Genomic DNA, 16,858 nt, shown 5'->3' on the forward strand with positions numbered 1-16,858 from the left:
AACATACATTTTACTATTAATGGACATGTGGGTTGTTTCTGGGTTTTAGCTATTACAAATAGTGCTGCTGTGAACATTCTTTACCAGTATCCTCCTGCACAAGCGCACACATCTTCAACACACTTGGAATTAACAAAAATGGAAACATTTTCACCATTCTGGCATATGAGCAGTATCTAATTGAGTTTTGAATTTGCATTTCCCTGTGTCCTAATGGGTTGAGCACCTTTTCATGTTGACTGGCCAGTTGGATTTCCTCTTCTGTAAAGTGTTTGTCCGAACGTATTGCCCATTTTGCTTCTGGATACTCTTTTGTTTATTGAATATATGTAATCTATTATTTTCTCTCTGTGTATATATATATATATATGTATGCGTGTATATATATATCCCCCAATCCGTGCTTTGCCTTTTCACCTTCATAATAACGTCTTTGATGAACAGGTGTTCTTCATTTTAATCTTGTCTAGTACAGTTGACCCTGAAACAACACAGGTTTGAACAGTGCAAGTCCACTTATAGATGGATTTTCTTCAATAGAAAATACTACAGTACTGCACCGTCTCTGGATGGTTGAATCTGAAGATGTGGAACCACAGACACGGAGGAACTGCATATAGGAGGGCTGACTGTGAAGTTACATGGGGATTTTCCACAGCAGGGAGGGTTGGTGCCCCTAAATGTCCTCCCCCCACCATGTTCAAGGGTCAACTGTATATCAATCTTTTCCTTTATTGTTAGCACTTTGTGCATCCAGTTTAAGACATCTTTCCTGCTCCTGGATTATAAAGGTATTTTCCTGGGTTATCTTCCTACAGTGGCCATTCATGTTTAGGCTTTCAGTCCACCTGGACTTGACTTTTGAATATGGTATGAGGTGGGGGGCAAGTCTCTCTGTCTGTCAAACTGTCCCAGCACCAGATTAACTTTTCAGTTACATCCACAACTAATTGCTTTATTTTAAAAAGTAATAGAAACATTCCTAAAGTTAGTGAAGTACAAACCACTTCTTTCTTATCTGTGGACAATTTGAAGATTTTTGTTGTTGTTGTTATTAGGGAAAGAAACCATTATAAAAAAACATTTACACTACTTTATTTCACTTAAACATTTGTGTGTCAGGATATTTTTACTTTATCATAAATGATTACTTAAATCACTGGCATGAACATTCCTGAATTTTGAATCACTTTAATTATAAATACTAAATATAAATTTTAAAAAGCTGGAAAGACAATTTCAACACATTTTACATGAAAAACTTGAAACATCTGGTCTTTATTTTCTTTCCGTTCTTACTTTTCCTAGATGTTCTCAAATAAAAATAAGCAAATGACTAAAAACTTTTATCTCTGGCCTCGTCTTCTCCCCTTCTCTCCATATTTCCAATAGTTTATGCATATCTTCACACAGAGGTCTACTAGCTTAAATTCAGTATATGTTCAAAATCAAAAATTTAGGCTTCCCAGTCAAACTGAGTAAGGGGTCACCATCCTAGCGCTCACAAGAGCTGTTTGGGTGCATCTTTTCCCAACACCACATTCAGTGAGGTCACATTGTTAGCTGGAACGCAACAGCAGTAGGAATATTTACAACATGGGAATCATCAGACACTACAAATCAAGGCTCACTCCCCGCATGATCGCCACACACCCACCAGAACCAGCTGTCAAACATTTACCGGGATATGACTGGATAGAGAGATGACTAAGACCCCTCCCTCCCTCAAGGAGCTCACAATCTAGTTGGGGTGACTGGCACAGACAACTAGTTATATGCTATGAAGCTCAGTGAGATCTGGGCAGCACGAGGGGCACAGTCAAAGTACAGTGCAGTAGGAGGGGCACCAGGGAAGGCTTCATGGACAGACTGGGAGGTCAGGGAGGATACTGACAAACAAAAATGGTGGGGAGAAAATGAGCTGCAGTCTGAGGGAAAAGAATAAGAGTGGTCTGGAGGGAAGTGAGGCTTCCTTTAGAGTATCAGTAGTCCTAGATGAACATGCATGGGGTTTGGGAAGGTCCAGTGTGGCTGGCGCAAGGAGTAGTAAACAGGGAGGTTGGGCAGGGAGACTGTAAAGGCCTGCGTTTTCAGTCCAGACTCTCTGGGCAATAAGCCACCCAAGATTTGGGGTGATCTGGGTTTGCCTGGGTTGTTCCTCCAGCAGCACCACTAGCAATGCTGATGGGCTAAAGACTCGGCAGAGACTTCACATGGTGTGGTGAGCACCTGCTTTGGGACCCATCACTACCCCAGGGTAGGGTTAAGTCACGGAATTCTCAGTCTAACTGGAGAAGAACCGAGCACCACAAGGAAGACAACATGAATAGAAAGGGAAACTCTTCACCTTAAGATCATAAAGCCTAGAAATGATAAGATAGTCAGTTTTTGTATTGATAAACATTTTATTCTAATATTATAGTAATAATTCAAGTGCAATTCTCTTTGAAAAGTCAACTCTGTTAAAACAAAACTTGTTAAATATCTTTCATCAAACACAAACATATTCTTTTCAATCCCGCACAGCAGTCAGAGCCATGTAGCAGAGGTAAGATTTTTTTTTTTTAAAGCCTACTACATTTTGTTATTGCTAAAAAAAATCGGAATTAGTTGTCAGGGTCTCAGAAGCAGTGATTAATTGATTTTTGAAAGCTCTACCAGATACTCTGACATAAAATCATGAATCCAGATATCTGTGTCTGGCAGTGACGTGTCCACTAAATAGACCACTACTTTCCGGTCCCAAGGGTTAGTGTTTTCTATAACTGTCTGCACCAATGCCACCAGAGGTTTCTTCTCCACGTGATTTCGAAACACCATCGAAGCCTCCTCAGACCACTGGCTGCACTTCACTCCTAAGAGGAAGGGAGTTCGCAGATCAATGAGGGGTCAAATGAGCCTTTCTTTGACCCGTTACAATGGAAAACTATTTAAATAGTCCCAAAGTAGTCAAACACACCAGCTTAGACTTGCCTAACTGAAAAACAGATGCTGAAGAATCTTACAACAGTCTTGCTTACAGTTTTTCTATTCTGAATGGGGTTATTTCTGTAAACCTTCACTTACAGACACAAATTTCATTTGAGATTTAATGCTGTGATATAAAATGAAGTTATAATAATGACTGCCCATTTCCGTAAAGTATATGTAGATATAGACTGATGGAAAATGAAATATCAATATCAATGACATTTCTCTTATTTACAGATTTTTTTCCCTGATGAACCAGATATAGTAAAAAAAAAGAAAAGAAGAAGAAGAATTAATACACTTAACAGTATTTTATTTTATTTTATTTTATTTGTGGTACGGGGGCCTCTCACTGTTGTGGCCTCTCCCGTTGCGGAGCACAGGCTCTGGATGCGCAGGCTCAGCGGCCATGGCTCACGGGCCCAGCCGCTCCGCGGCATGTGGGATCTTCCCGGACCGGGGCACGAACCCGTGTCCCCTGCATCGGCAGGCGGACTCTCAACCACTGCGCCACCAGGGAAGCCCAACAGTATTTTAAATTACATACATCACCATGGTAAAAGCACTGGAATGAAAGTCTGGAGACTCAGTTACTATTCCCAGCTCTTCCTCTATCAAATGGTATGATCGTGAGGAAACCAGTTGATTTCTCAGGCCTCAGTTTACTTCTTGTAAAATAAAGTGGTTGGACCAGATGAATTTTAAGTCCCATGCATTTCTAAATCCCCATGACTTTTAAACTTGAGAGCTCAAGTTAGAGAATTCTGAATTAGGTTTTAAAACAAAACTGAGACAAGAATATGTATTTTTCAAGAAGTATTATTAACTAACATAAATTAAGTTCACATATGTTAGATTAGATATATAAATTATGCCCCATAGTGATGAAGGTCTGGGAGTTTCACATATAATTTAAAAGACTTTTCGGTGTAGTGAGTGGGCTAAATTCTTTGATTACTAAGAATTTCCCATGAGAGAAGCCTAGAACTGTCTATAAGCTGCTGCTTCAGTGACTGTAACAGAGCCTGAGCCTCCCAGCACTGGCACGAATTCAGTGAAATGAAGCAGCTGTACAGTCCCCTGCACAGGGAACACCAGTGACTGTGGCCACGAAGCCAGGGTGGGGATGATGGGGCCATGCGATCCTCCCTCACGGAGACCCCTTCACTGGGCCGTTTGATTGTCATGTTTAACAAAATGTGTTGTTAGAAAAACCTGAATGTTAAAAAGTGAAAATGAAAAATGTAGCCATTAATTCTGAAGAAACCATTTAGAAGTTTGAGTTCAAAGCAGATCAGTGGTAGTCATGCCATGTGTAAGATGCCATTTTTGGTTCATATCTGTCTACCATGGGAGTTTCCTTTGAGTTCTAGTAGGAGACACAAAGAAACTGGAAAATACTTCAAATAAGGCAATCTCTCTCTCTCTTTCTACCTATCTATCTATCTACATATATATATATCTTCAATAAACACTGTCAATAAGAAGAATTTATATACATAATTTCTCTCATTTCTGAGATCAAGTCAGTTCTGCCACTGCTAAGTGTATGGGGTGAGCGGGGGGTGAGGAATGAGGGTTGCACATGTGGTCATAAACTTGCCCTATCCCAGCACAGCAGGACCTCCAGACAACTGGAGGTGTCGGCACCCCTCAGCCCTCTTGGCCTCCGCACCCTCTGCTCACGGCGACAGCTCTCTGGGTGGAGTTTCAGCTAGGCACCCATGCTACCTACTGGTAGAGGGCAGACAGATATCTGCACTGCCTTCACAGAAGATAAAACAAATCTCATCAGACAGTATCATAAAGAAGTACCACTCTACACCTATTAACTCAGCTCCTCAGATTTTATGACAGTCAACAGGCTGGTGTGAGTGTGGTGAAATCACACACTTGTGTGTTGTTAGTTGCGATGCAAGTGGAAACTGATTTGGCCATGAAAATGGTCATATTCTACGAGCCAGGAATGTTTTATAATTGTGAAAGTCCATTACGTAGATGCATTATAATTCCTGCAATAAATTATGAAATCTTAATCGCGCAATGTTCTCCTGTTGGTTATTTGTCTCATTGTTTCCATTTGCTTGTTTTGGCTAATATATGTAGCTGTGGGTTTTTTCCTCAATACTACAATAAAAGTGTAAACAACCTAAATGTTCAACAATAGGGAAACAATGATTAAACAGAATATTTTGCAGCTATTAAGAATTGTTATCAGGACCATCAAACAACCACCCAAAAAGCAATAGTGTGAAAGCAGAATGCAATACTGTACCTGTACGAAGATTACAGTTTTAGAAAAATACTCACACATGAAACCAGAGACAGAAAGGAATATGAAAAAACAGAAACAGATATAGTGGAAGGGCATGACCTTGAGAGATCATTAAAAATTATCAATAGGCCAATGATTCTGTACCCAGGACAAAACGACAATATATACTACTGTTGTGTCATGAGTCCAAATTCCCCAGAAGTTACCTGCTAGTTGAGCTGTGACTGCTTGAAACGGCAGCTTTCGGAACATGTCCACCAGGGGCTGCACTTTTCTTATGTTGACTAATTCGTGCTTGCCATAGTCCAGCTCATACACAGACACCAGTCCATTGGTCAGGATTCCTTTTAAAAGCACCCTGTACCACCTAGATGTGCATTGGAGTAAAAAGGAAGAAAAAAACGCACAAAGTCAACACCTGCTTTAAGGGCAACATTTTTTGATAAAAAGGAAAATTAATACAAATGTTATTTACTAAAACATAAAACTATGCTGTTGTAGAAGTTTTTAAAGAGACTGCTTCTTCTTTTCCAAAGGTTACTATTCTCTGCTTTGTCACTGGCTCATTTGATGGAATTTGTTCACTCAATACCCTTTTACAGGCCTCACGGAGCTAATAAAGGAAAACCACCACTAAGCAGGAGGAAACAGTGCTACAGAGCACAATCAGGACAAGGCTGGCAGATCCCTTCACTTTGACGGGGAGACAGGAAATGGCCATACTTTGGGGACAAGGTCCATGTGTGGAAGATGGAAAGAGAGAAGCAAGCGGGACCAGGTATGGAGAATGCATTAATTCAGGGACTTCCAGGCAAGATACTTTAGGGCTATCCAGGTAGCATCTGGACCAAAGGTCTGGAGCTCAGGAGAATGGCTGAAGCAGGAGATACAGATTACAGTTGGTAGGGGGGAAGGTCATCAAAATAAAGGTAGTTTATGAAGCTATAAGAGAGGATGAGAATGCTTCAGCAGAGAATGTTTGGAAAAAAGTGAAGTGAGGACAGAATCCTGGGAAACACAAAAATTTAAAGGGCAAAGGAAGGTTACCCAGTAAAAGGAGACTGAGGAATAGAAGGTAGGTGGCAGCAGGAGGTCCTGAAAAGAGTGGTGCTGCAGAAACCAAGTAGTGTAAAGCATCCCATGTTACAGGGAGGTCAACTAGGATTGAGTTAACAGAAGCCACTGGACTCGGTAATGAGCTCTATATCTTTAATAAGAATCGTTTCGGGACTTCCCTGGTGGTGTAGTGGTTCAGAATCCACCTGCCAATGCAGGGGACACGGGTTTGATCCCAGGTCCAGGAAGATCCCACGTGCCGCAGAGCAACTAAGCCCGTGCGCCACAACTACTGAGCCTGCGCTCCAGAGCCCGCGAGCCACAACTATTGAGCCCTCGTGCCACAGCTACTGAGGCCCACGTGCCTAGAGCCCGTGCTCTGCAACATGAGAAGCCACCGCAGTGAGAAGCCTGCTCACTGCAACGAAGAGTAGCCCCCGCTCGCCGCAATTATAGAAAGCCCATGTGCAGCAACAAACACCCAGTGCAGCCAAAAATAAATAAAATAAACTTATTTTTAAAAAAAAAGCTACAAAGAGGCCAACTTCAAACACTGTATATAACCTGAGGGCCAAACAGACCTGACCTTTGGGGGCCAAAGAGACCTGAGCTGGAGTCCCACTGAGCCATTTTTCAGTCATGTTAACTCTGGGCTCTTTATTTAACCTCTCTGTGCCTCAATTATCTCATGTGTAGTGTTTAGTTTTAATTTACTTGCAGAAATAATACATATGAAGTGCCTAACACATTAATTTGGCATATAACAGGCAGTTGGCAAATGGCAGCCATTATTATAAGTATTCTTAAAATGAAGATAAGCTGTGCAAATAAGAACTTTAGATTAATTTGAAGAGAAATTTCCATATGTGGAAATGCCAGTATGGTGCAGGTTGCTAATTCATATAAGTGTAAAAGGAGATAAAAACATTTGGTTTCCACCAATATCACTGTCTTTAAACTGTACAAGGCAAATGACTGATGGTCTGTGCTTTTAGTCTATAAATAAGAGGTACAGAGCTGTGAGGAGAGAACCATCAGGAAACCTATGTGTTGCATTTCTATTTAGCTTTCAACTTTCAAAACTAAGAGCTTAAATAAAGGCTTCAGTTTTGACGACATTACCAATTTCAGTGCAAGGCTACATGTGGATCACCTGGAGAGTTTACTTAAAACACAGATTCTGGGGTTCTACTACCAGAGATTCTGACTCAGGAGGCCTGGGGTGAGGAAGGGGAATCTGCATTTTTAATAGGCTGCCCAGGTTATTCTTAAATTGGGATAGATTTGGAAATCACTGTGAATCAAAACTGTACCTGAAATTCCTAAATCTTAACTTACCAGAGCTGGGAACAAGGTTTAGTAAATAGTCCTGGGTTGTAAGCAAGACAGAAGCTCTGAACACTTTACATTGATTCAGTTCATAAAGTTTCAAAAAATATCAGATAATCTGTTCCCATATATAAGACATCCCTTGATTATCTGGGACAAATTAACTGATTAAAGCCCCAGAGTCCTGAGGCAGAACTGTTCAATCCATGGGGGAGTAGGGGTGGAGTCTGAAGTCCCACACTACAGATCTCCGGTGTTCAGAGATCTTCACATGATCCTTCCCTCCAAGTGGCACCTCCCCACCACTAATCATCATTAATCTGCTCCTCAGATAAGAGTTAGCATTAGCTTGGCTTTAACTGAGATTAAACTATCCAATAACAAAGAGTTCTGATGAGGCAAACTGGAACCCATTTATGCTTATGATTGTAAATAACATGACATAGTAAAAATATTTTTTAAAGATGAAAAGCTTATGACATATAAGTTGAATGCTTTTTAGAATGAGAGCTATTATACTTTTAAGTGTTGAAAATTAGTTTTTTTCCTCCCATAAAAATAACAAAATTTTATAAATGCCTGTACTTGCTATCTTAAGAATGAATGAGGGGCTTCCCTGGTGGCGCAGTGGTTGAGAGTCCGCCTGCCAATGCAGGGGACACGGGTTCGTGCCCCAGTCTGGGAAGATCCCACATGCCGCGGAGCGGCTGGGCCCGTGAGCCTTGGCCGCTGAGCCTGCGTGTCCGGAGCCTGTGCTCTGCAACGGGACAGGCCACAGCAGTGAGAGGCCCGCGTACCGCAAAACAAACAAACAAACAAAAGAATGAATGAAAGCATTTTATAGAAAAAAAATAAACACTTGACCTTTCAAGTTGAGTTTTGGGGGGTGTGTATGTATGTCTGTGTGTTGGGACAGGGAGGGTAGGGGAAGAGATTGTTCTTTTTGTTCAGCATTGTCAAATAAGCTGGCACATTTCCCCTAAGAAAGCCGGCAAAGGGAAAGGGGAGCGGGGAGCTTGTGCCATTGTCCAGGGCTTCCCGGAGTGAGCGTATAGCTTGAGGAACTTGGGCTTCCTTGGGTTGGAACCAGCACATCCTGGGGGCTTCAGGAGAGGAGAGTGTGGATCCAAATGTGCAAACGTGAGAAAACAGACTGAAAGTGCTAAAACAAATGTAAGGAATTATGATTCTCACTGTCCAAAGGCCAAAGAGCAGTGAAATAGGCACTGTTGCACCTTATAAAGGGTGCCACAAGCTCTCTAGAAAGAAACTGACTGCATATATCAAAAATCCTGTAATCTTTAAACAAGTGACTTCTCTTCTAGGAATCTATCTCATAAATACATCATCAGAGAGCCAAACAAAGATTTAAGTTAAACATTATTTGTAACAGTGAAAAATCTGGGAGAAAAAAACCTACAAAGAAAGTGATAAGTAAATTATGATTTCTCTATATGATGGAATATTTAGCCATTAAAATGTTTATGAAGAAATCTCATCACATGGAAAAGTGTTCACAGAATTATGTTAAGTGGAAAAGTAGGTATGAAATTATATATAGTAATATACCAATTGTATAAATATGTATAGGAAAAAAACTAGAAGAAATACATAAGTAGTTTAACAAGGGTTATGTTGGTTGACTGACTTTGTTTTCTTATACTTTTTTTTTTTTTTTTTTTTTTTTTGCAGTACGCGGGCCTCTCACTGTTGTGGCCTCTCCCGTCACGGAGCACAGGCTCCGGACGCACAGGCTCAGTGGCCAAGGCTCACAGGCCTAGCAGCTCCGCGGCACGTGGGATCTTCCCGGACCGGGGCACGAATCCACATCCCCAGCATCGGCAGGCAGACTCTAAACTACTGCGCCACCAGGGAAGCCCTAAACATTTTATTTTATTTATTTATTTATTTTTGCGGTACGCGGGCCTCTCACTGCTGTGGCCTCTCCCGTTGCGGAGCACAGGCTCTAGACGCGCAGGCTCAGCGGCCATGGCTCACGGGCCCAGCCGCTCCGCGGCATGTGGGATCCTCCCGGACCGGGGCACGAACCCGCGTCCCCTGCATCGGCAGGCGGACCCCCAACCACCGCGCCACCAGGGAAGCCCCTAAACATTTTATTTTTAAAATTTAGAAAGTCATTAAATAAAAGACATTATTTCTTAAATAAAAAAATATTTTTCTCATAGGAAAGTAGAAAAAATATTTAAACATTCACTTTAGATATAATGAGGTTTTTAACAGCACTAGGGTCATTAGATTTTTAGATAAATGGCATCATTTTAAATATTAGAAAATTGCACAATTCATTGGTCTCATTTCACATTCAAAATTCCCATTTGTGCAGTTCCAAGTCCCCCTGCAGGGATTAAGGACTCTTGGTATCATTCTACACGTTTTTCTTAGGAGGAGAATAAAAGGCTCTGTCTGTCCAAGGACCTACTTATTTTCCACTTTTGCAGCATACACTTGGTCTTTCTCCACTGCCACATGGCGCTCCTCAGACACACTGTAATAAAGAATCATCTCTTCCATCAGAACTTCCAGCTTATGTATCTCTTGCCACGGCTGGACGACAAAGTAGCCCGGGTGACAGGCCACTGGCACGTACACATCCATGTGTTCCCCTGGCTTGGACAAGTGGACAGGAGGTGGCAGCTCCTCCATGGAGAAAGAGCTGGTATGGTCTACCAACGACTTTTTGAGGATATCCGAGAGGCTCTTTCTGAAATTCTCTCCAGTGTTGCCCACAATGGAGGTGTTCGCACTCTTGCTGTTGGGGGAGCTAGCTCCGCTGGATATGGCACTCAGAAACACATCCTTCTGATGCTTCCACAAGTCTGCGTTTGTGATCTGGCGATTGATACTGCGGTGAGGGTCGGGGAAGTTCTTGGGGGTAAATAAATAAATATGTGCCATCCCTCTGGTTTCATCCACTTTTGTCACCTTTGGAAAACACACAAAACCAACTTAAATCCAAGTTCACGCTGAATTCTGAGGTGGTTACAATATTAACTTTAAATATTATAAAACAGCATTTTGCAAAGAACCCAACTTGCTAAAATCATTTTATTTGAGGTCAGATGAATTATCTAGCACAGCTGTAGCAATGAATAAGCTCGTAGGTCCAAGTAGTCTAGAAACCAGTGGCAAGCTTGTGGAAATGAAAAATTTACTAACCTCTAAAAACTGAGAATATCTATGACTAGCTAGAGGTCATTATCACTTAGAGGAAGTGATTCTATATATCATGATTAATTTTTTATATTAATGACATGTTAAAACACTCAAAGAAGAAAGAGTAACCCAATGAATCCCCATGTGCTCATCATCCAACTTCAACAATAAAAAATAATAAAAACGGCAAAATGTCCTGTAAGAATTCTGCTTAATGCTGGTGTACCCTCAGACAGGGAAGGGAAAGAAAAAGCTTTGACCTTCACCATACCCTTTGGGATCTTTGGTCCAAAGTCCTTGTTTGGTCCTAATATCTGCTCTCACTCCTCTCCCTTTCCCCCAGTTACATGAGAGGAGAGAGACGTTGGGAGAAAAAGAGGAAGAAAGCTCCACTGAATAGGCCAAAATTATAGTCACCATTTTGCACCTTTCGCCCAGGAGACCTCTGATTACCTGGCTACCTTTTTCTGTCAGAGGGGTGAATGTCTGTATGGGAGCACCACACGTTGATAACTGGATTGTGTGTCCCAAAGGGCTGGGTGCCTGTTAATTCTTCTCATCAGCTCCTCTGGTTTATCTCAGGAATAACAAAAATGAGACACTTCTAGCCACATCTATCTTTTACCAAATTGGGCTAGAAATGAAAGGCAGGAACACAGGCATGAAGACAAGGAGACACCAGCAAGGCAATCCTTCTAAAGTAATTTACTTTAAAAGCTTTTCTCCTAGCAAGAGGAGTCTATTTAAATTCATTCTTTGGAGGGCTAATGAAGTACTGACTGCTAATTCATTTTGATATTTATGGTACAGAAACACCGTTTCAAAAATCAACCATTAAAAAGATTTTTATTGACTACCCAATACCCTGGCTTTAGGAGCTGAAAATGTAGCTGAGAAAACAATATTCATGTGGCAATTGAAGAATATAAAATGGTATATAACTGTGTGATTGCACATGATAAATCCTAGAGGAGAATGAAGATAGGAAAATCAGTGTGGGCTCGAATAAGTGAGAGGTCTTCACGAAGATATTTCTCAAGGACATTTCAGTGCTAACATTGTTAAATGCTTATATAAAATGATAACACTATTTACATCAGTTAAAATAGAGAAATATTATCTTACATTTCTATTCTTGGAAATATGAGCAGTGTTTTTGATATGAAGATGCAAGAGTGTGAAAAAGAAACACGCTAGTGAAAGAAATAAAGCAGTTTAAATAAGTTTTAGGAAGAGACAAAAACCAAGATTACAAGCAAATATTTGTTTATAATCCATTTTACTTTAGGGATAAAAGAAAGAAATACCGGACTTATTTAGATGGTCTTTAGAAACATTTATCAAGAGATACATGGTCCTCTGTTGCAGACTTAACTCCTTATCATGGAGCAAAATAGGAGCACGGAACTACCTGCTACCTTATTAATAATCAAAAAATTATATAAAGGGTTTAAAAGTAACACTGGAGATATAGGATAAATTCTTAAATAAAAATTAAACCATCAGCTATCTTATAGCTACACATGTAACCAACCTCCTGACTATAAAAGTGTGTCGGAGGTAAAAGCATCAGTTTACAGTAAGATAAAATTCTTTCACAAAAACAAGTGGGGAAAAAAAAAAGTGAGTCCTTCTGGCTGACAGCCCCCTTTTATCAAGACCAATAAGATAACTAACCTTAATGCTACAGTCTGAGCAATTCAAAACAGAATCTCTTAGCCAAAGCACAGCATCTGGTGTCCACATGCCAATAGACTGTGGAAGATCTGCTAAACAGCACTTTATAGCCTGAAAAGAAAACACAACGGAAAAGAGGACATGCCATCTTAAAATAGGTACTTATGAGTAGTGTCAATATTATTTTCCTACAAGTCAAATGTTGCCAAGATAGAGAGCAAGCAACAGCAATAGCTAATAATGACAATCACAGTTCTCGGGCTGGAGCATCTGCTATGTTCCTGATCTATTTATATTACTACCATTGTCTTTACTCCTATCATGAACCAGGGTTATACCAGGCACTTCACATACTTCTCACCCTACAATACTTCTGCATGGCAGGCCAGTGTTGTGATCTCATTTTACAGACGGTGAAACAGACTCAGAGATACTAACCTGTGTAAGATCACAAAGTCGTGAAGACAAGATTGGGACTTATATCTAGGTCTTCCCTTTATGCCCAACTAAAAAAAAAATGAAGTGTCATTTGGATGAAATCTGACTCCTGTTGTAAAAATCTCTGTGGAGGCTTCCGGCTGAATGAAGCATTTCCTGAGTACCCCAGGCATTTGTACTTACCTTTTGAAGGAGGTTGTAATGAGAATTAAGCAGGGAAAGAAAAACTAAAACCCAGTGACACCTAAAAGCCTCATTTTCCCTGATGCTTTTTACCTCCCACCATCACTGCACAAGCTTCTGCAGAATGGCTACATCAGGGAGGAAAAGGTAACCCCAGGGACTCCCTCCAGTCTCATGGGAGACTTTGAATTGATGGAGGCAATTTTATGCAGGAGATGCAACTTACTTCCAGGATTCCTAGATTTCTTCTTTCCTCTCTGAGCCCCAACCTCCCTGTTGTACACCCTCCCTTCATCCTTGGGGGCTCCAAGTCTCCCACTGTGCCCCCTGCATGAGGTACCTTTCTGGGTGGGGAGGAGGTCACTTAGAGCAAAGAGAGCAGACTCTACTAGTGCAGGTGCCAGGTGGGCAAAGAGGGAGTGAGGCGGGCCAGCTGGGGCCTGCGCACTGGAGAGCACAAGCCCTGCAGAGGAGAACGTCACTTCCCAAGCTCCCACAGAGCACCGTGCCATAAAGGGGACTGCTCAATAGAGTCATGTTTTCTAGTTGGTCAAGAGAAGCTAGAAGCAGACAACTAATTCACATTTTAAAACACTATACGAGCCAAGGGCCCAGACCCAATATTCATGCGTCAGCCTTGGCCAACAGGCCATCAGTTTGCTACTCTGAACCTCTTGGGGAGATGTTGTTAGCCAGAGGCTTGCCCTAGCTTGTTTTAAAGGTTCCCCCAACTTCGCATCTATCAAATAAAAAATCCAGATAAGATTAATAGAAAAAATTAGAGTGGCTTTTACCAAGAAAGTACACCTGTGTAATTTTCAGACAGTCAGAAGCAGTGGGACAGATCACCCATCTCCTCCAGCCCTGGAAACCTTTTCTAGGTAAGGCTGGCCCTAGATGGATGTTCTAACAAGGGGTACAGAGGCCAGAGGTGTTATCAAGTGAAAGCACTTAAAGGTCTAACAATTTTCAATATTATGCTGAGCAGCAATAAGAAAAAATGTGATTCTGAAAATTGGTTCGAACTCAAGTTAAACAGCTTCTCTGTAATAGTCATTTTAGGAAAGGCAACAGTGACTGCAGTGAGAGAAATTACAAAAGCCATGCTAATTATGGTCAAGTACTTTTTATTCACTGAGTTTTGATACATAAGAAATCTTCTGGTCAATATAGGTCAAGGGGTCCCTTGAAATTATAGAATGTTGAACAATTTTACTTTCAAAGCATGATGGATTTCTGTACAAACTCTACTTCTCCTAAGTAGGAAATAGCTATTAATAATTTTAATTAATTCAAAATAATTCAAACTTCTTATCATCTTGAATTTTTATCAAGAGAGGAAGGATAGACTGAAGTTAATCTTTTCACTAAAATCTATGAGGAGAAGGTTAAATATAAACATATATTCGAAGAGAATGGTTACCTAATTAAATTAAGAACTCTGGAAGTAAATATTTACATATAATATCCTGAAACTGTGTAGAAGCCAGCACTGGCATCTAATTATTAAAGTGGAACCTCTAACTGGACAATATAGCCTGATGACTCAACATGCTTGAAAACAAACATTTATCAAACAATATTCTGTAAGTCTCACTGGTCTTCTTGTCTAAGTGAGCCACCATTTGGATCATTTCCAATTTTGTTAAACTCAATCATCATCAAAAACTGAGAGAGCATCTCACAATGTGATTATGAACACATCCAAATCCCTTTCAGCCAATCTCCTAGGCTTGTAACATATAGTACCTGAGGTGGTACTGCAATCATTTCTTGGAGAAACCGAGGGGGAATTTCCCTGAGCTCGGACACTTTCACAGACGTCACAGTGCCAGAGTCCAGGAATTGAACATCAAGAGCCCGGCTGCTGTGAACATTCGTAATCTGCAATGAGACAAGTGTTGGCTGATTTATTAGCATATCCAAAAGGCCACAATGCTTCTGTGCAATTACATTTTGTACAGCTCTAAAATGCACATAAAAAGCAACAAAAACTATCAGTGCTGATTGAATTTTCTCTTATTTTAAAATGTACTTATTTACCAAATAGATATTTTTATAGTAGAATTGATTTCAACATCTTGCTGTTAATTCATAAATATAGTAATAATTACTATGTTTTCAATTCTAGGATACTATTGATTGTAAAACAATTTGATACATTATTATATACTGCTGATCGTAAGATACAGTCTGTTCTCCAAAATATTAGGATGTGAGGAAAAAAAAAAAACTACTGTGTCTTAGCAATGAGGAAATAATAGAGAGAATTCAGAGACAGAATTTTACTTGTAGTAGGTAAATATTATGTGTTTTTGTTTTTTACAGTTAAACTTGGTCTTTTTTTAAAATTAATTAATTTATTTTTGGCTACATTGGGTCTTCGTTGCTGCACGCGGGCTTCCTCTAGTTGCGGCGAGTGGGGGCTACTCTTTGTTGCGGTGCGCGGGCATCTCATTGCGGTGGCTTCTCTTGTTGCGGAGCACGGGCTCTAGGTGTGCGGGCTAAGTAGTTGTGGCTTGCGGGCTCTAGAGTGCGGGCTCAGTAGTTGCGGCTCATGGGTTCTACAGCCCAGGCTCAGTAGTTGTGGTGCACAGGCTTAGACGCTCTGCGGCATGTGGGATCTTCCTGGACCAGGGCTTGAACTCATGTCCCCTGCATTGGCAGGCGAATTCTTAACCACTGCGCCACCAGGGAGGTCCCAATACTATGTATTTTTAAAACATGACACATTTTGGTATTTTATAGCTTAGTCAGAAAGCCCAATGATACTTTGTGCCATTTGTCAAAAATGGGAACATCATTAATCATTAGAGAAATGCAAATCAAAACTACAATGAGATATCATCTCACACCAGTCAGAATGGCCATCATCAAGAAATCTACAAACAATAAATGCTGGAGAGGGTGTGGAGAAAAGGGAACCCTCTTGCACTGTTGGTGGGAATGTAAATTGATACAGCCACTATGGAGAACAGTACGGAGGTTGCTTAAAGAACTAAAAGTAGAATTACCATATGACCCAGCAATCCCACTACTGGGCATATACCCAGAGAAAACCATAATTCAAAAAGACACATGCACCCCAATGTTCATTGCAGCACTATTTACAATAGGCAGGACATGGAAGCAACCTAAGTGTCCATCAACAGATGAATGGATAAAGAAGATGTGGCACATATATACAATGGAATATTACTCAGCCATAAAAAGGAACAAAACTGAGTTATTTGTAGTGAGGTGGATGGACCTAGAGACTGTCATACGGAGTGAAGTAAGTCAGAGAGAGAAAAACAAATACTGTATGCTAACACATATATATGGAATCTAAAAAAAAAGAAAGAAAAAAAATGGTCAGAAAAACCTAGGGGCAAGACGGGAATAAAGATGCAGACCTACTAGAGAATGGACTTGAGGATACGGGGAGGGGGAAGGGTAAGCTGGGACAAAGTGAGAGAGTGGCATGGACATATATACACTATCAAACGTAAAATAGATAGCTAGTGGGAAGCAGCCGCATAGCACAGGGAGATCAGCTCAGTGCCTTGTGACCACCTAGGGGGGTGGGATAGGGAGGGTGGGAGGGAGGGAGATGCAATAGGGAAGAGATATGGGGATATATGTATATGTATAACTGATTCACTTTGTTATAAAGCAGAAACTAACACACCATTGTAAAGCAATTATACTCCAATAAAGATGTTTAAAAAAAAAATGGGTAAGTTACACACTGAATCAAAGCAACAATTACCTACC

The 16,858-nt window shown here is 40.8% G+C and overlaps 1 protein-coding gene across 3 annotated transcripts in view; it reads right to left on the reverse strand.

Annotated features, from left to right (window-relative positions):
- Nucleotides 1-2,385: 2,385 nt before the first annotated feature.
- Nucleotides 2,386-16,858, reverse strand: part of TDRD7 (tudor domain containing 7) — an 89,625-nt gene continuing 75,152 nt past the window's right edge. For all 3 annotated transcript variants that reach the window (XM_067743884.1, XM_067743885.1, XM_067743883.1), the window contains exons 13-17: nt 14,852-14,986; nt 12,482-12,592; nt 10,071-10,573; nt 5,452-5,612; nt 2,386-2,855 (exon numbers count right to left, since the gene is read on the reverse strand). In XM_067743884.1, the coding sequence (XP_067599985.1) occupies nt 2,635-2,855; nt 5,452-5,612; nt 10,071-10,573; nt 12,482-12,592; nt 14,852-14,986 (1,131 nt within the window). In that variant the 3' untranslated portion in view covers nt 2,386-2,634. The remainder of the gene's footprint in view (nt 2,856-5,451; nt 5,613-10,070; nt 10,574-12,481; nt 12,593-14,851; nt 14,987-16,858) is intronic.

Source organism: Pseudorca crassidens, chromosome 7, assembly GCF_039906515.1.
Source record: "Pseudorca crassidens isolate mPseCra1 chromosome 7, mPseCra1.hap1, whole genome shotgun sequence".
NCBI classification, from domain to species: Eukaryota; Metazoa; Chordata; class Mammalia; order Artiodactyla; family Delphinidae; genus Pseudorca; species Pseudorca crassidens.